Raw genomic sequence first — 20466 nt, forward strand, 5'->3', positions numbered from 1 at the left:
GTGGCCCAAACTACGTGTAGGAATAGCGAATCCCTCTAGACTTTGTACAAAATATATAATAAAGGCTAAATAAATAAATAAAACTTAGTGACTAACAATCTCTAAAAATCATGAATGTGAGTTCCTTAAAAATGTCGTCATCATTTCAAAAGTCCATGATATGTTCTTGATATGTGTACGAATACAGAATCTCTGTAGACTCTTTAAAAGATATATAATTACAACTAAATAACTAAATAAAACTAAGCAACTAGTAACCCCTAAAAATCATGAAAGTGAGTTCCTTAACTATCTAGTCATAATTTTAAAAGTTCTTGATATGTTCAATGAGTTATTATTATTATTATTATTATTGTTATTATTATTCAACAGAAACCACAACCCAGATAAAGTTTAGCTAAATTTCAAGTTAAATTTCCTCGAATAGGTATTCGTTGTATTTCTGTTCGAAAATGTAAAACAAACATATAACCTGATCATTTCTAAAAGGACGTTTAGTTTGCATTCCACCTCCCTTGTCTCTACTATAAACATGAAACCATTACAACGTGGTCCATCAACCTTTAGATCACGTGAAAATCAAGCGTCTACAGGAGTTATGCTTCTCTGCTGGCGCAAAACAAGTGGATTGTCGAATCCACTCCCTGGTCTGGAAATGGTTTCGTTTCTTTTGTTGTCCAACTCGTATGTGTCACTAATTATCACTTTGTTTGTCCACACGCTGCTTGAGTGTTGAAGGTGGCGGGAAGATGCGATGCTTCTCGACATTTTCCACTTTTGAATTTTGCGATCGAATTCTGTGTGTACGTCGCCATTTCTAAGAACGTGGAGTATGAAGATGAAAAAGCCCTGAGGGAAAATAACAGTGGAAAATATATTACGCAGCATTGATAAATTTTACCTCTATCTACATCTCTAATTGTCTTTGGTGTTTTTAGTGAATAATAAGGTTTTCATGGACCTTGAAAATTTTGTTCTTAGTTGGCAAAGTGTAATGTCCTTTCACGGCGGCCATCTTGGAAGGGGATATTGTGAATTCAGATTTTGCTTAAATTTATAAGTAGGATCCAATCCCGCCCCTTATTTTAATAAAAGCGCCCTTCTTTTATAACCCTCCACCTTTTCTTCTCTTAAAGGTTGGGGTTAAATTAGCCCAACCCCTCCCCCGGGAGATAAATATACTTTTTGACTTGGCGTATGAGCCTTATAGTATCTAGGAAAGTTCCTGACTGTACCTGTAGTGAGTTGAGAATGGTGAAGATGTACTGGAATACAAGACCAGCATCCGTCACGCTCAGAATACCAAACACCCAGGTCATTCCAAGAAGAGGGAAGAGAACTACGCATGCCTTGGCACCTTGTCTTATTCTTTTCAGCTCAGATGTCTTAGCGCTTTGCATCTTGAGGATTTCTCGGACCACTATACTAAGGATCACGGCGTTTATCTGAGAATAGTAATTGCGGTTATTAAGTCGACTACGTTCTGATGGAAACACTATGTCTAGAGTTTCATTTTTTTTGGTATGAAACTGATAAGCGGCTGGTGGAAATAAAAAAAATCCTCTGGCCAAAATAGGAAAACATAATATTCCAACGGGTTAATATTGCTAAGCAGGTAGAGAGAAAAAAAAATTAAGTCGTTTTTCTCGTTCCTTTTTGTTTCAGAATGAAAGAAAGCAAATCTTACCAAGCAAACAAGAAGAACGGGTGTAACAAATGTCCAGACAAGGTTATTGGTGAAGGAAACCCAGCAACTAGAGAAGACCGAAAGAACAAGATAATGTTTATTACAATAAGGCCATTAACATGCAGGTTCAGGTAGGCCTTTTACAAGTTACAAATACCAGAACTAAAAAGTGTTGCATATAGTTACTTAGAAACAAGCAAAAGGCGTTGAAACGCTCTCAGAAAATAGAATAATTCCAAAGCGATCGCGTTTTGTAGAAATAATCCTAATTTACTCACAAGTCGCCATGCACATAACTGTGTAGACCGCCATCTTGATTAGACGCAATGACCATCGATAGCGCCACAATCACAGCAGGAAGGCCTTTGGTGAGAAAAGTTGAGTTAAGGATGAGTGAGAGAGGAAATTAAAGTAATTTAATTTGAAGGAAACCGGTAATTGACATAACACTTACCCCAAGAAACTGCATAAAATAACCGCATTCTGATTACGGTATTAAAAACTTTGACCACCATCAGGTACAAATAAACTCCTTCAAATAACATCCAGGCAAATCCAACCAGATAGAAAAAATGGATTACTGCTGCTACGAAGACACATACATCCTGTGAAAGACAACGATACATAGCTGATTAGCTGCTAGTTCACTTGACAAATTTCGACAAGGGGTTGAGTTCTAGTCATGCAAGAGTATTGAATTAAACTTTTACAGTTAATCTACGTCACGCGTGACCGATATTTTTGAAATTTGAACGGATTTTTGAAATTTACATGTCAGTTTTGAACATCGCCAGCGCAATTTCAGAGTCCTGTAGAAATTTCTCTTATTTATTGACGGTATAAAGCTAATTATTTTGTTTTCATTACAGCGTATTAAGCACAGATGTTTCCGGAATATTTTGATTTTTTTTTTCAGTTAATGCGTCTTTTTCGGAAAGATGACCAGAGAAATCTTTAAGATTCCATTCAAATGCCGGACATTACAAACAGGAATTCGAATGTTCATTTCATTCTCGGAAGTACTGGTCATGCGTGAGGTAGGTTGACTGTAACTTTCAAAAACTACGTTTATGTACTTGTCATAGAACTTAATATCTTAATATAATAATATTTAATATATTAACGACATCCAAAATTGTCGATGAAAAATTGTGGAAGGCGGACGGGCGGACGGACGGACGGACGGAGGATGGTGGATGGAGGTGACCAATGCTCGCCTCCCACCAGTGTGGCTCGGGTTCGATTCCCGGACTTGGCGTTATATGTGTGATGAGTTTTTGTGTCGGTTCTCGTCTTGGCTCCGAGAGGTTTTTCTCCCAGTTCTCCGGCTTTCCCCTCTCCTCTAAAACCAACATTTCCAAATTCCAATTTGATCTGGAATCTAATGGTTTGTCAGCCGTAACAGTTAAGTGTCACCCTCGTTAAACAAAGATAATTTATTTTATTTATTTATGGCAGACGGAAACCAGGCAGGAAACACCGAAACCAAGATTTGACACTACTACTTATGGCAAACATTCGTTAAGATAACTTGGTCCCAAACTGTGGCATAACTTATCCAGTAAGGAGAGACTTGCAAGCAATGTGAATACCTTTAAATCACAAATACGAAAGCGCGATTTGTCAAGCCTCTCAAAAGATGATTGCATCTATGCAATCCCTAGACTTGCTGTTTACAAAACTATTTTCTCCGTAAAGATATTTGCCCTCGATCTTTTGTCACTGTTTGATGTATTTAAGTAGACTTAGTCATATGTATATTTTTAGTCTTTTATAATTGTTATATTTTGTAGTTTTAGATTCTCAGTTACGCTTAGTTAGGTGCCCCCTATTAGCTGAGGGCTTACCCTCTGCTAGATATTTTATTGACACGTTAATTAATATAGTTTGTTCGTTCATTCATTCATTCATTCATTCATTCATTCGTTCGTTCGTTCGTTCGTCCGTCCGTCCGTCCGTCCGTCCGTCCGTCCGTCCGTCCGTCCGTCCGTTCGCTCGCTCGCTCGCTCGTTCGTTCGTTCGTTCGTTCGTTCGTTCGTTCGCTCGTTCGTTCGTTCGTTCGTTCGTTCGTTCGCTCGTTCGTTCGTTCGTTCATTCATTCATTCACAGCAGACGGAAGACGGTAGACGCCAGAGATGATGTTCATTGGATAACAAACAGAGCATTTAAAGCAAACTTAAAATTTTGATTGACTTCAAGTAAGCCGACTGAGTCATATATTCGTTGCCTAAACATTTTTGATCCTCAGGAACTTTTAAGTCTTACTAGGACAAAAAGTGTCTCTTTGATAACATGACCTTCTAAACTATGGAGCATTGCTGTGGCCTACCTTTGTTTCAGAGGCATCGATTCCAGAAAGGAAGGCAATTTGTGCGATGGCTATAGCAACTACAAGGTTGAGACGTATTTGAATTTGCTCTTGTTTTAAATTCCTGGATGCAAGAAAAAATAGCATCTTAGAGTTAGTTACAACGATGGACCTACTGCTTAAGGCAATCAGCAAGACTTTTCTGTCGTGCGGTTTGTTTTGTGCGACCGGATGTTTTATCGAAAAACCCGCTTATTGTTCACATGGCGAGTGTATGTCACCGGAATTGTGCTTCGTTCTGTAGTCAATGCTGGGCTAAATATATAACTGTTACTTAGTTTATATATGAAATGATTCTACAGCAACAGGGGGCGAAATGTTTTTAAAGGATTAAAATTGATTTATTTAAAAATTTTCTTAAGTTGGAAACCATTTCCATCATAGCCACCATACTTAGAAAAAAAGAAAACTTATCAATAGTTCAAGTGAACCGACAAGACCAATTTGCTTTTGATTTTGGCTTTTCATAGTGATATTGCAAATACTTGACGTTGTCCAGTCATGGATACGACTCACCAACAGCTCATGTTAATGTTTTTAAATTAAAGGAGTACTGTAGGAATAAGGAGGCTCTTCTTAGAATGGAACTGATGGTATGATCATTTATTCGGGTACCAAAAATATCCTGGATAATAAGGCACTCGTGTTAACTGCTTGTTTTCAAGGCTGCGTACTGCTACACTTTCTTGATCTAAAGAGAGGAATATACACATACTGAACTCACATGAGGACACAATATGTTATTATAGTAAGCACCTCCCCAATGAGTGACAGGGCACAACCAACATAAGTGATCACTTCCAACGCCACTCTGTGATCTATAGCAACCTCCTATAAAAACAACCGAAAAGAGGTTTTCTTACATTAATAATTTCTATCAGTCACCCGCATACTCCAATAATAATTCAGCAAATTGCATGAGCAGTTATCTTTTCAGAGAATGAGTGCCTTGATCCCAATTGTCTAAATAAGTTTGTCTAGACTGAGTTGCTGCTCATAAAATAATCCTACGCTTTGGCGACCTTTGCGAGTAGATCAGAAACGCGTAACACAAAATGCTATCTTATCACTGTATATTATATAAACACTAATGAAATACCAGGTGAGCTTTCGCGCAAAAACATGATATCTTCACGCGTGGAAAGATCACCGCTGCTATGGTTACATAATGAATTGCGCCTTTTGCAATGACTTGGTATTTCATTGGTGTTATGTAATAAACATAACATTACATGGCCGCTTGGAGATACGAAATTTCTCATCTCGTGTTAAAAAATATTTCACTCGTTCGCTGCACCCACTCTTGAAATATTTTTCAACACTCGAAGAGAAATTTCGTATCTCCGCGCTGTAATGTAATATCCTCTATGTCTGTTTGTGGGGTACCTCCAAAGCTAGTCCGTTTGTTCAGGAAAATTTCCGTTTGATCCACGTGCACCATTTATATTTCAAACCAGATAAACCGGAAATTTTGACTAAATAAAAAGCGCTGGAGCTCTTCAAGAATTGTGTAAGTGCACGAGGTATTAAACCAAGCACTGACCTTGTTTTTCCCAACTTGCATCAGAACGGCAAAGTTAGTAAGATGATTACAGGAGCAGGTGATTTCATCATTGACTATTTTCACCAACGAGCATCCTTTGCTCGACCAAGATCCGTTCAATTTAGACCTGCAAAATTAGGGAAATATAAATTGACCGCTTTATTGCTTCCTAAAGTAAGATATCTTCATTTGGACATTTACGTCGACTTCGACCTAGCAATGACCTTGGTTTTGATTGTGTCGAGGCACTTTCAAAGTATTTTAAAATCTTTGTTTTGTTGGGTTATTTGGTCCATTGTCGACGATGACTCAATGTGAGACAGAACATGGTCAAATGACATCAGTATTAGAAATCCACCACCTTGATTTTATGATTTGTCACAAGACTATTACTTTTACTTTTATTACGACTTTAAAATCAAGATCATCGTTGAAACACTGTTGTAAGATATTTCGAACAAAGTGATTTATCAATAGTTAATTTGTAGTTATGGTGGGGGTTTCTGCTGGAAAACACTACCATTTTCAAATATAATGGTTGTCTTAAAGGGAATCTCCAATCTGACGACAAATTGACATTAAATTGTTGCAAATAATGTCTAAATATTAAAATTATAGTTTGAAAAGTAAAAATACCATTCAAGTGTGCTAAATATTAAATATGATCATCGCCTATGTTCGTGCGCCACCAGTTTGCCGCTGCTGTAAGTTAGCAGACGTTCTTCTTTGTGAAACAAATTGATCAGCCGTATTACGTCATAAAATCCAAGATGGCGGCACTCAGGATAACTGAAAAGTCAAAATGCGGTTTTGTCCCACAGCAAAATTTTTTCTATGTTTTCCAACGAAATTGGATTGCTTTTTCAGCAATTTAACGTTAATTTATTTCAAGAGTGGAGGTTTCCTTAAAATCCGATTAAATGTCATTCAAAACGTAATCTACAAGCAAATGAGCCTGTTAAGCAAAACAGTATTATGGTATGGCATGGCCAACGTCACGTCAGTAGTTCCCTAACAATATGACAAATTGCAGCTGGTATACATTACTTGATTGAAAAGTCCCAGAAAAGACAATGAGGTGTGTCTTCCTTCATTGACTCCTACAAATTTAAAGCACGCAAGTTAAAAACTTTCACATAACCTTTTCGTTTTATTTTAACGTGTTTTCTTCTAGAGGAGAGAGATGGAAATGCAACTTTAAAGGTTTATACTTGTTGAACATACATTGTTGTAACTGAATGAAACTGTAACATTTTCTTCAAGAATTCCAGCGGGTTCAGGGTTTACTCTTCCGGCAATTATCCTGCTTCCCAACTTGAGGTTCTTAACATTATTACTGCAAAAAAAAAAAAAAGATAAGAGAACAAGAACTAACCAGCAGGTTATCTTAATAAGTTGTGTTACAGTATAAAATATTCAAATCTTTCTTTTTCCATGATTTGTCACACTTCGACTCCAGTTAAAATCGGTTTAACAACTTTTGACAGAATTGACAATTGGTGAATTGCAGGTTGATAGGTAGGTAGCAACTTTATTTCGGTTCGAATTGCAGCGTGACAAGAAAATGCTATTATCTCTCAATTCAAAGTGTGTAAGAGTAAAATAAATAATAAACTAAACAAATCTATTATATACGATTGTTGCAATGATTATCTAAAAAATTACATTTACGAACTAAAACTTAATTTACTGTAGCGGCAGTTCGCATTTCATCAGATAGGTGCTCGGGATATAATCAACACCTCCCACCCCCGGAGGAATCCCATGTAGAAACACCCTAAAAATTGATAAAGGTATTTTTCAGTGAGTGACAGTAGCATACTCAGAAAAAGGAAATCCGAGTTCTCCTAACAGGAGTCGAACCTATGACCTTCCGATTACTAATTAGGATGCTCTACCACTAAGATACAGGAGACTCGTGGGTGCTCCACCATTAAACTAGGTTCTTGTAACATACATCCTGCATACTGCTAGGATTTGAAGTTACCAGAAGCTCGTTTTATGGGCGTAGGTCTAATTCACTTTCACCCCAAAGAGGTAGAAATTTAGTACCCAAAGCGGTACGAATCTTCAAAATTTGCCCGCGGAAAGTAAAGATACGATGATCAGATGTCTGGAGTCTCTGCCCAGCCTCTCCCCCCGGGTGGCGACCAGGAGGCCCGGCGAGTTCTTGACGCAGCATCTTGCCAATGTTAATGATTTAAGGCGTTTAAATATATTATTTGAATAATAGTTTTAGAAATTCTTTGCTTTCCCATTTCGACCTGGCCTTTGCTGTTCTTTCCCCAAGTACGTTGGGCTTCAACCTTTTTAATTAACCTCGATCTTTTTATAGACTGGTTCTGTTTCTGAGAATTTTAATTTAGTAATGTTTGCTTAAACTGTCTTGTTATGTTACAAGTTTACAAGAACATTTTCTATATTCAAATTCCATCTTGAAACTTTTATCTTCCTACTCTGCCACGGCGCTGGTAGTTTTTCAATATTAACTTACATTTAACCGTGCAGATATTAAACAAAAAAAAAACCTTAAAATTTTTCTATCAACTACTTTAACGGGGCAAAAATTCAGGGGAGAGGTTTCCAAACATACGATTTTGCTTAAAATTACAATACACTTACCCGTCCAAATGGACATGCCCTTTGTCCGGGACCCATCGATTGATGTCATGATAAACAATGCATACAATAACAGCGTCTAACGAAAAACGTGAAGAATAAAATCAGCACGAAGACCATCACATTACGAACTCATCCATTGATTGTACGTATTCATTGTAACCTCAAATTATTGTGATAAGGTGGCAGTTATCCTTTTTAGTTACAAAGAAGCTTTCCAGCGTTATTCCCACTCCGACAAGCGCAAACATAAAAAAAAAAAATACCCGGGACCTGCGCCAGTGAGCAAGGTATCACAGCTTGGCTCCTTCGAACTCCAATTAAGAAGGAAGCAGTACTGTGGATTGACTAAAAACAGTACAATGGCTGTATTGGTTCCTAATTCGTTACTGTAGTTGGACCCTACCTTTGCCTCCAAACGATTTCGACGGCAAGGAAATACTCGCCCATCCTTCCCCAGCTGAGTATTCTGTCTCATTAATGGAGAAAACGACCGCGTGCTTATTGTCCGCTGGTACTTTCTGGATCTTAATTGCTGCAAATTAATTAGAAAACGACTTTTGTTGACATGTTCAAAGAGCTTACTGTGATAGTTTGCATTGATCACAACTTGTGTACAAACTAAGGACACGTGGTTACGTTGGTCCTTTCCGTAACTGATTTATTAATTTTATTCAAAGTGAACTCGACCTTTGTTCAAGAACAACATTCACAGTTTCCAAATCGATAGTGTCCCGTCTTAGGCACAGTTGATTGCAGCAGTACAAAGGTTTTTTTTATGGTTAATTAAATAACTATCTACCTAAATGCGGTCCTCATGTTGTGTGCAGTAAGAGGGCTTCACACCAAAGTAAAAAATATTCAGTTGTTATGGCTAATACTTGTAAAGTAAATACCTTTCAAGAACAACTCTGTCGATGATCGCTCCTAAACGACCTGCATCCGTGCCTGCAATTCCCCACTCCAGAAACAGTGAGAAGACTGGGTCCGTTAACGGATTGTAGGATCGTTTGAGAAGACGGATGGACATGGCGCCGACAATAAGTAAGTGCATTTGAAGGGAATTTTCTTGGCGTAGCGTAGCTCTTGTTAAATAATTTCACTCAAAGAGTATTTTCTACTTAATTGACTGCAAAAAATGCACTTATTGATCGGGGCAATTTCTATTCGTCTACCCAAACCATCCCATAATCCCTCCCTCGTCACTCACTCGAGTCTCGACGTAGTTTCCAGAGTGGGAAATTTCAATATAAGAGGCTAATTATTTTAATATATTTAATATATTTATAATATAATTTCAATATAAGAGGCTCACTTTTTTACTTCCTTCACTTCATGATAGGTCTACATGAAATATTTTTTTCATGGAATCTGTTATTTTTCTCATGAACTATCCATTTTGAAAGCATGTTAAAAATTGTCAGGTCATTTTGAAAGAGAGCTGTTTGGGCTGTTTAGTCAATCGCTAGAAGATAGTCTTTACATAAACTAAAATGTTCACAATTTTTCTCACCATAGTTTTCTTTAGAAATGACTTTGCTTTCTTTTGCTTCGAAATGAATCTTTCCGTATTCAACCGCGAATAACTCCAGCTCCTGTGTAGCTAGCAAAACATTAATATCGTTCTTTTTGACCTGTACTTGTTTCAACGCTTTGAAAAGTTTGCTGGTTGCTTTGGCTGCGTCCTGCAACATGAAAAGTATGTTGGTGGGCACTGTAATCGGTTTCAATCAACTTCTCTTAATTAAAGTATCAGCATTACTAAATAACATAAGTAAATGGAGGTTTGGAACATGATATTAATATCAGCTGCCCTTTGCAAAGCTGAAACTAAAATTTCCTGTTGATAGAGTATTTTCATTTAAACTTAACTTCGCTAGTTTGGATAGAAGAGCGATATTTCACGTGAAAAAAAAATGTCATGAAAAACATGGTCTTCTTGTCTTTTTATGACTCTTTAGTTCCAGCCAGTCAAGTTAATATTCACTCAGAGAAATGCGTTGTCTTAATTCGACTCTTTTCGAAAACGTGAATATTGAAATTGATGATGTAAAAAAATAGTTTTTATTTATTAAAGACTGATTCAATTTTTAAATTCTGGCAATCTTGAGACCCACACGCTTGTGTGGGAGACCCCATCCCCAGTCTCCACCCTTTCCCCTCATCACTAAAATAGGATTCTCCTGCTCCAGAGGAATTAAGATTTGCAAACAGTGCTACGGTATTGATAATATGTAAACTGACACTTCGAATGTTAAAAAAACGAGTTCAGGAAATTTCAGAGCATAGACATGTTGTGTTACCTGCAAAGAACCTTTCTCTGTTACATTAAGAGCCTTCATTTCTACAATGTAACGCCGCAGCTACAAAAAAGTAGGATAAGGAAAGAACGAAGTTTGGTTTCAGGCAATTCAATAAAGTAAAAATTAAATACTTAGCCATTCTACTCCTTCAGTGAGGGACTTTCTCAGTGATGATGAACGTAGCACAATTATCAAGAAATATTGCAACTCGAAGATAACAAATTAAGAATTAATTCCAAGTGACTGTAGGTGGACCAACTGGCTATTTACAAGCGTAGTCGAGGAGTTGAACTCAACTCAAGCCAGCTGGATTTGAAGTCTAGGCCTAACCACTTGGCAAGGTTGTCTCCTTAAAGCAAAGTTAAACTCCACCAAGATTGGAAATGAGTCAAACGTTCAATAAGCGACCACCTGCTCGATCGGGGCATGGGAGTGCAGCCAATGGCTGATGTTGGGAGGATAAGACCAACTTGTCATATGACGCCGTAACTACGTCATCATTTCCACGGGCGGTCATCTTGGATTGTATTCCTGGGTTTCCCCAAAACTTCAGAAAACCATCAAAATCACAGAAAAGTAATTAAAACCAATAAATGAAACTAAAATGATCTAAAAGAATAAAAAGTACCACAAGAAAGTTAATTTTTGTTCTTTAAAAACAGGAATATTTCTTATTTTGGAAGAAACTGCCTGTCAAAATTTGGTTGTCATGGTTGCATAAAATTCAGTGAACACTCATCTCTCACACCAAATTATTATCAGATAAAGTTACAAACATTAAAAGAAGTTATAGACGTTCAAAGTTGGCTTTTCGGAATCTATCCCTGGGTCTAGATTAAAACGTAAACGATGTTTTCGTGTCAGATAATATAATGTAGAAAACGGGACTGAAAGAAGGGGAGTGGAAACAATTGATACAGAGGAAAGGGCTGTGAGAAATTCAGACCGACAACCGATCAAGACGCCATATTTGAAGTATTTTTGGAGCGCATTGGAAGGACTGCATTGCGTTGTACTTAAATGTCATTCCAAGCTGGAAGACGTCTAAAAAAAGTTCGTCAAGTTATGATTGGTTGTTGGATTTTTCCAAAATTAGGCCCAAGCCGTTTCGCCTTATCACGTCTTGAGGTGAAATGTTTTTACCAGCTTCACCAGGAGAGCGACTATTACATTTTGAAAGGATGCAATCGTCACCTCTAGAGGGTGGACACCTTTCCTTCGCGTACACTTAGGTATGGTCCCTGCCTCTTGCAATTTACGCTTCCACCAGTGAGCATTGAAATTGGCATCAACGATCTCCACTGAAGAGGTTTTTTTTGTGTTGAAAACAGGACCAAAGAATACCTAGTGGCTGTCTAAAATAAAAGTTGTCACCTTCTTCCAAGCGTTTAGTTTCTGCTGCGTCTCGTTTACTTTGGACTCCGCTATTGTTGGTATCCTACTTGGTAGAGCTGCGCTGACAAATGGACTGCTCGTTGGGGATGGTGTAATCAATCCAAAGCTCCTCACTGTTCCTACGGATGTTGTTGTCCTCGGTGCTGCTGTGGTGGCTATTGCCTCCGTGGAGGTTAGCAGTGTTGTAGCGGCCGTTATTTTCATTACTTCATTTGTGATTAATTTTGATGTTGCAGTCCATGATGGTTCAGTCTCCGCTGTGAATTTTGGATGCTTAGAAACTGTCTTAGTTCCTGTTAATTTTGAATCTGATGACGTCAGGTTATCTATGAGAAAATCATCGGAAAACATGGTTGTTAGGATGAATACGATGGTATTTAATTCATTGGTTATTATTTAAAGAAGTGAACATTTCAAAGTTATATATTAAGTCTGTGTTGTAGCATGGCAGGGGTTGGTGTAAAAAATTTGTTCGAAATTACGTCTATTTGTGTTTATTGATCATATGCAAGGTTTTTCTGTTACTTGTAGGTATTCATGCTCTAACAACTTCTGCTCTAACGACTTCTGAGCGTCTCTCCGTTTGTCCAAGAGTAATAGCGCAGCCGAACACACTCCCTGCATCAATTGTTAGTGAGCACTATTCCCTGGACTCAGTTAAATTTCAATTCTGCAGTTTAACTTTATCATTTATTGATATATTTTGATGCTGACCCCGGCCGACAATCCTCGGAATTGAGGGGTAGGCTTGCTTGATAAATGTCTTCTTGGTTCAGTGAATCAGGATGTATCACACCCCAAAGGATTAAATGAAGATGGAAACCTAAAAGCAGAATCTTAGCCCAAACCCATCATGCTCACTAATTTCTCTATTAGAAATCAGCAAATTGATAGTGTGCAAAGCTGAGCTTCATGGGTGTTTGCTACGCAATTGTTTCAGGTCTGAAATCTTAGTTCACTTTTATCATCATTTAGCTATTCCTTTTGTCATCGGAGCTCTTTGAGGATAGCTTTGGTCATGGTTGACCGATTGCTTTCCTGTGACAGCCATGGTTTGTTTTGTTAGGCATCGACTTTTAATACCCTATTTGGATTGTTATGCAATTACTTATGAAGTATTAGTTTCGCTTTGCACATCGGTGACCCTGGAGGAACGCAAGACGTGTGTCATATATGTGCCTATTAAATGGCCCAGCTCGCCATAAGGTTGCTAGGAGCTCACTGGGTGGAGCATCTGAGTGGTTTATGGATAATCTTGGGCACCACCGCCATCAGCTTTGATTCAAATTTTTTGTTGTCCCAAAATCGTAACAAGATGAACATCAAACCTTCTTAAATCAGGCCATTATTTCTAAATATGGCGCTCACCTTTGGACAATAGCCACTGTTTTATATTAAAATTATTTGAACGTACCTTGTTCGCAAATGTATTTGTATTTTGAAGGAGTGTTGCATTCCTTCGGTTGCAATTTCGAGATGCCGGCCTTAATCCAAAAGCAAAACCATCTATCAGAAACGATATCAGTGTCGACATTGGCAGGATACGAAGGATTTTGGTCCCAGCACAACTTGTGGTCTGCGCTCCAGCTAAAAAATTGTACAACATAAATGGAACCAAAGGTAAAATAACATTTGAATAGCGCGCAATTTAAATAACGAGAAAAACTAGAGCCACAAGAGCTTTTCAATTTTTTGTGATCAGTTCCGTTGCATTTATTTTATGTTGTCTTTTCTTCCTTTTTGCTAGTCTTGTAGTCATTGAGTAGATGTTCTTTGTGATGAAAACATTTTGGCCCAAATTTTAAGGAAATAGTAGATATTTTTTTTAAAGAGTAGTGAACGGTCATCCAGTTTCAAAAACAAAATGACTTTTTTTAATTTCTCAGACGTGTTTCGACGGTACATCCGTCATCTTTACGAAACGGTTATGAAAACAAGTGTTGAATTTAATAGCGCGCAAGTCACAATGAATACGTTACATTACCTTACAGAATATTACGTTACATGGATTCAGTTACAACGAAGCTAGAATGCACCTGTACCTGACCAAAATGAATGTAAGTCAAGGTGCCTGTAAGAAAAGTGTCAAATTAATGTGTTTGACCTGCTGATTGAGGTCGGGTTTTTCCCATGTTATGTATATAGATTTACATTTACCATATTACAAGCATTCTCTCTCTACAAGGCTTAACGTTAAATTTAGCAGCTGTAGAATCTAAAATTTTCAAACAATCTGTTGAACAGAAGGCACGACAAGACTCTGAATTCTGCAAATGTTCGAAGATGTGAGAAGATCTGTCTGAGCATAAGTGCTCGTGGATACGCGTAGAAAAATGTCGGCTGGTTCTTTGTATTCCTTGTTTTTGTTTGCGATGTGTAGCCCTTGCCTGATTCATCCCATCGTTCTCGATGATGCATAATTTACAAGATATCAGTCCATTGCAACTTCTGACTATCGAGAGTAGCTTTGGTCCTTAAACGCTTTGACGACGAAAGAAACCTGGTCTTTCGTAACGATAAAACTAAGACTCGCTTCTTGTGGTTATTTCAGCTTACTGTAGTCAAAATAAGGGTTAGCTAGGGGCCCTGAAGCTTTGTAGGGAAGAAATCTCTTGGCTCCTTTATCTTATATAAGATGTCTTTGATGGTGACTATTCTGAAGAGAACGTGAGGCACATATCGTAATCTCTTAATATTTTTAATGCATATTGTCAATCCATCCCACCTGAGTCCAGTCCAGTATAGCTCGTTGTTCCCGATAACTGCTTTTACTTTCTCTAGACTAGTCTTGTTGTTAATTCGTGCCACTCTTTGTCCGGGATCTGTGCACTTGCTTTTTAGTTGTTCACCATAACATACATCCCTGCTTGGCTTGTAGGCCACGCTGGGAGATGCTAGAGAATAAAAGAAAGCAAAGAACACCTTGCACTTATCAGAACGGTTATACTAATCAATAAGCCCTTTTATCCGTCCAAAAATAACCGGGTTATGAAATCGTTCATTGTGAACAAAAACAATTGAAGATGCTGTCACGTTCCTACAATTTCTTAAATTGACATAGAATAGTGAAGTGTCCTTGACTCCTTTCTCCGTCAGACGTGACGTGCGCCTCAACGAATACCTTCAGTTTTGTCTTGAAAGGCGTCAGCGATCGTGGTTTGAAATGACAGATCGACATTGATAGAGAGGTCTCGACCGCTATACAGCTGGAGTGAGTTGCATAAAATTTAACGTCGGGCGTAACTGCTAACGCCAGACCTTCAGCCCAGTCACATTCAGTATTTTAACGTCTGACGATAGCATTTACGCCCACCGTTAACGTCCCTGGTCTTCATCAGGTGATAAAGTTGACTTGCTGTGTATCAATATAAGTCGCGCCATCAGCCACGGCGGTACTTATACTTATACACAAGCAGTTGCCACTATTGCCTGATGAAGACCAGCTGAGCGGTCGAAATGTCGCAATCACCATCTATGCCACGCAGTCGTTAATTTTAATCCACCTTTAGTTTTCGTATCGCAAATGGTCCACGATACATTTAACTTCAATATGAGGGCCTCGTTTACAAATTTTTCTCGATTATTGTGGATGCAGCATTACAGGTTTTCAGGAGAAGTTCCCTTGCTTTCAACATAACGTTTTACAGGAGTTCTATCCTTCTGCTTTATATTTATCATGCAGTTCGGTTATATCACTACTACTTGTTTAAACTTACTCTCCTCGCAGATGTAATGTTGTCTGATGTCATTACGTGCACATTTTCTTGCTGTCAACGTTTGGTCGGCCTTACGGACCAAAAAACAAAACCATGTGTTATCCCATAGGTATACAACATTTTTATCCACTTCTGCGGGAAGGTTTTCATTTTGGTACCAGCAAAATCCATGCTTAAGGTGCCAGCTAAAAAAAAATTTGAGACATTATTGGAAGGTCATTTCGTATTTTAGTTACTTTTTAATTGACCATTTAAGAAGATGAACACATCCACAAGAAACAAATATCGATAACTGCATTTATCCCCAAAATCCGGAATTGAAATGTAATCTGGCCTTCCTAAACGAAAAAAGGTCCCGAGAAAACGAGAAAGGTAGTTCCAAATTCCGAAACGGAATATCCGAGCTGAAACTGAAAAAGTGTGCGTTCCATTTAGACATTCTGCCAAATCAAGGCCTTTTGGCTTAGATCGTTTATGGCTACCTCGCAAATGGAAAACACACATCCAACTGGAAGTTTTAATTCGGGGTCTTGACCCGCATCTCATTTACTGCAACTGTCGATCAATCGGTTTTTCCAATGCTACTCTTTAACCCGTGCTTTTCATAATATACAGCGGATTAGAAAGCTAGAATGATGTTGTTTTTGCGGCTTGCAACGGTTAGTAGCTACAATTAACTTAATTGAACGAGTCTTTATTACTTGAGTTACCTAGCACTAAGACTCGTCCAACCATTGGCGATCGTGCATTTCAGTCATCAACAATTCGCAACATAAAGACATTGGACACTTTCAAGACTGCTATTAAAATTAATTTCTTTAATTTAGCTTTTAAATAGATTTTTGTTCATGTCTTGTCTTTGAACTGGTTAATTGACTAGGTAATGGGCTTATAGTTTTTAACAATATTATGAAGCGCAACAATATTGTGAAGCGCAATCGAATATATTCATATAGAGGTTGGCGCTATACAAATGTAATTATTATTATTATTATTAATGTGTTTCTGGGCGTCCCAAAGGCTTCCAATTTTTCCCACCCGAAGCCAAGCCGGTTCCGACATCCCCACACTCAGCGCCAAGGAAAATGCCTAAGTTTATAAAAGTAAAATCCAATAATGGAACTTCTACTGGAAACAAAATTAATAAAGAAATCGACAAAAAGTAAGATGTAAAAATTTGGTTGAATTTTGCGTTTTTGTTTAATTTGAGCCACTGATGATTATCAGATAGACCCACTTCAGTTTCCTTAATAATTTTTGATACAGATTCATGATGAAACCGAAGCGTTTTGGTATTTACAAGCAGAACATGAATCCGGAATAAAAAGAGCTCAAATTCCCTGCGAATCCGGAAACTTATGAATCCGTACCATTTTTCCTGTGTAAACGGGTTTTTTCAACGAATCCAAATATTTTCTACCAACCATGAAATAGCTAATTGTTTGCCTATTTTCTTACACATAAAAATCAGTTGAATTCACGAAGCAGTGATTTTCAGCCTGTTTCTTATCGTGGCTGATAAATTCGCCTGTTGTTAGGGCTAATATACGCGCATGTGATCGTCTTTACGCACCAGGCTCCAGTTGTTCAAAGGCCGGATAACTTTATCCTGTGGATAAGTCACTATCCGACCGTTTCAATCTGTGTAAAGATAATATGCACACTCTAACCACAGTTAAGTTTGGGAGTGTGTGAAAACCTTGGACAACGTTTAACGTGAAGTATATTTTAGACCCTGAATAATGACTTATCCAGCGGATAAAGTTATCCGGCCTTTGAATAACTGGGGGCAGGTTTATTCCCCTCTCCATTCTCCTTCGCACGAAATGTGAGCCAACAAATATGAAGGAGTAGTTTTACACTAATCCTTGGTCTATGCGGAATGACTTTAACATCTGAATCTTTTCCTATTCTGCGCAAAAATCGTAGTCAGACTTGTTGGAAGATTCATAGTGCAATGTAAACCGTAAGGAATCCAAATACCCTGTAAGTAAACACCATGTGAATCCGAATTCTCATTATGTAAATGAATCCGGAAAAAAATTACGAATACAAAAACGTTTCCTCTAATGTAAACAACAGCCTAGGTATCATGTGAAGAATACGTGAACTTCCTCTCAACTAGGTGAACAGCTGCAAAATATTGCACAATCAGAGACTCAAAAAGTCAACAGAAAGATAGATGTTTGCATGTGTCCGACGTATTTAAAAAATGTGTCAGACAAAAACATATATTTAGTATGCAATTCTGATGGTTTAGGGATTTCGGTGCAAGGATGCTAACCGTCTGAGTTTATCTTTTATTTAAGTAAGGGAGCGAAATAAGCTTTGGATCAATCAATTTTACCTTAGTCCAGTCCAGTATTCTTTGTTGTCTTTGATGGCTTTTTGAACCTCGTCATGACTTTCCGAGTCATTGATTCGCGCTCCGCGTCGTCCAGATTCCGCGCACTTTTCTCGCAGTTGATTTCCTGTACATTTGTCAGAACTTGGACGGTAGGTTACAGAGTCACACACTTGCAGCCCTAAAGAATAGAACCAAAAGCTAAGGTTCTGTTACTAATACGAATCGGATTCCTAATCAACCAACAGCATCATGAAAGATATAGTGTCAACATATAAGCCGCATTCACAGTAGAGGATAACTTTTCTGACGAGTTTTTCGTCCAAGTGTGAATCGGTGATGCAAACTCTCGCCAATATAAATTCACATTAGGACGTGCTAGAGACCGACTTTTGTCACCAAGGTACTGGGAAGAAAAGTGTTTGGTTACCGGTCAAGCAGAAAGCAAGAAAGGATGTGGATAAGTGCTGTGTATCCTAAGAATGTATACCTCGAGGTTTATTTCAAATTACCTCTTAATGTGCTCTGGAAAACAAAATTTAGTTGACAATTCCCAGTTAAAAAGATCTCTCGCGTCCATGTTTAAGTAATTTCTTAAGAGACAAAACTCTTTGCATGCCTACACCACTAGCTGTCTGCCGGTGCTTCGGTTCTCTAACATTAGCCTTAACTGCTTGTCAGTCCATGATTTGTGTTTGTGTTGTTTCTCTCCTTCGCCGCCATTTTGTTTTCCTAAGGTGCTTTGCATTCGTTCTAGTTCCAGTAGTTCCTCGCTATACTCGACAAGGAAACCCGTCTCGGTGCGAATTCGCGAGAGACGGATTTCTCGCCTAGTCGGCAAAGCAGCTTTTTAAAACTCGCCGACTCAGGCGGATAAATAGACGGATCCATTTGATTCCCAAAAAAAAACCTGATTTGTTTCGTTTTCATAATAGGACGGGAAACTTATGTCACAGACGGAAAACACAACTTCGACGGATTTCTCGTCCCTAGTGCGAATTCGGCGTTACCAGTTGTTAATTACCTCAACATGATAAGAGCCTCATTAAATCAAAGAACGTGCTATTTTAAAACTTTTTAAAGCTAGGATTTGCCCTTTGAAAATAGAGCTACCACTGTGGCCTGTTTCACTGGGTTTCCATTGGACAAAAGGACAATTTAATAATAACATTCGAATCGCTTTTATTTTTTCGTCGTTCACCATCACGAGCTTACGCGAAGGTTCTTAATGAATGGAGAAAATTGACATTGAAAAAAAGAACTTCCGTTCTTCACTACTTTGCTTGTCAGAATTTGTACAGAAGGTCTATTTGTATGCAACAATTTGTCTCAAACTCCTCAGCTAACAGGTTTTGTGTGTTGTTCTTTGTGAAGGCCACCAGCCTTGCAGCTTTAGTGAACAGTTCTTATTTGCAACCCAAATACATTTCTTCTACAGGCCTTCTTTTTAATTAATGAAAATTTATGAGCACCTTGCTTCTAAATCAGTGTTTTCTGAAGGTGATGCTTTTTGTTCATTTACTCACGGAAGCACTCCCTAGAGTTGGAGAGGAAAATACTAATTCACTGGCAAGAATTTTCTCCAAAACACGAACAAAAAAAAAATCAGTTTAAATTACTACGTTTTGGCTCATATGAAGCCTCCCAAAAGAAATTAATTTAATGACTTTTTTTTAAATTTTGAATGTTAAAGGTAAGATGGGAACACGGTAATATGTAAAACTGCTCCCAGCGAAATTTAGAAAATATTTCGCCTGGGCATGAATGTAAAGAACGTAAATAATTTAAGAGTAACCCGGACACTCACCAACAACGAAGATCGCGAAATGCAGTAGCAAATTACAGCTTGTCGTCAAACGATGATGGTGAGAAAATTTCATGTTCTAAGTCAATCGCAATTTCTTAGCTATACGATGTCAGCTTTAAGTCACGCTTAGCGATCGTAGGAACACAAAGCAGGATCAGGCCATTTTTTCCTCAGTTCCTCATAGCTCTCGGCTACGTTTCCGTTTGTTAAGTGCGTTTATCTCTGTCGCTAGCCGATATGTTTTCTTCGGGCCATGCAAATGTATAGCATCCCCAATGCTGACAGGGTTTTGTTTAACAATCGAATTTACAATTGAAATTAAGATGCCATTGTTTCGGTCTTAAAAGGTTTTGAACCTGTTTTCAGCTGAATACACACCATGGACACTAATGTCAAATCACGATACATTTAAGAAGGAATTGTAGCTGGCCTAAAAAGTATTTTAAAAATCTTGGCTATGCTTTCGTGTTATCTTCTGGTTGGCTCAATATTGTTTTAAAGCAGCTATTTAAGGCATTAACGAGGAAGAGACGTTGATCACATTGCCAACAGAGCATAATCCAAAAGGACTTATAAACATAATATGTAAATAAATATAGCTTGAGCCAAATACAAAAAATTATAAATTAAGATTATGTAGGAAATCGGAAGAATGATCTGGAACTTGCAGAAGCTCAGTATTTT

The 20466-nt window shown here is 38.0% G+C and overlaps 1 protein-coding gene across 1 annotated transcript; it reads right to left on the reverse strand.

Annotated features, from left to right (window-relative positions):
* Nucleotides 1-20023, reverse strand: LOC146462492 (uncharacterized). Its single transcript, XM_085085579.1, has 20 exons — nucleotides 19777-20023; nucleotides 17979-18156; nucleotides 15632-15816; nucleotides 14641-14809; nucleotides 13330-13502; nucleotides 11895-12241; nucleotides 10521-10580; nucleotides 9731-9902; nucleotides 8624-8752; nucleotides 8221-8296; nucleotides 6823-6934; nucleotides 6646-6698; nucleotides 5599-5725; nucleotides 4780-4886; nucleotides 4017-4119; nucleotides 2142-2292; nucleotides 1966-2050; nucleotides 1688-1754; nucleotides 1236-1445; nucleotides 1-849 (listed from the first exon to the last, which is right to left on the reverse strand). The coding sequence occupies exons 1-20, from the start codon at nucleotides 19853-19855 to the stop codon at nucleotides 580-582; spliced, it is 2853 nt and encodes a 950-aa protein (XP_084941705.1). The 5' UTR covers nucleotides 19856-20023; the 3' UTR covers nucleotides 1-579.
* Between the last annotated feature and the right edge of the window lie 443 nt (nucleotides 20024-20466).

The sequence above is a fragment of the Pavona decussata genome, unplaced genomic scaffold (genome assembly GCF_977016875.1).
Source record: "Pavona decussata unplaced genomic scaffold, jaPavDecu1.1 SCAFFOLD_187, whole genome shotgun sequence".
Classification (NCBI taxonomy): domain Eukaryota; kingdom Metazoa; phylum Cnidaria; class Anthozoa; order Scleractinia; family Agariciidae; genus Pavona; species Pavona decussata.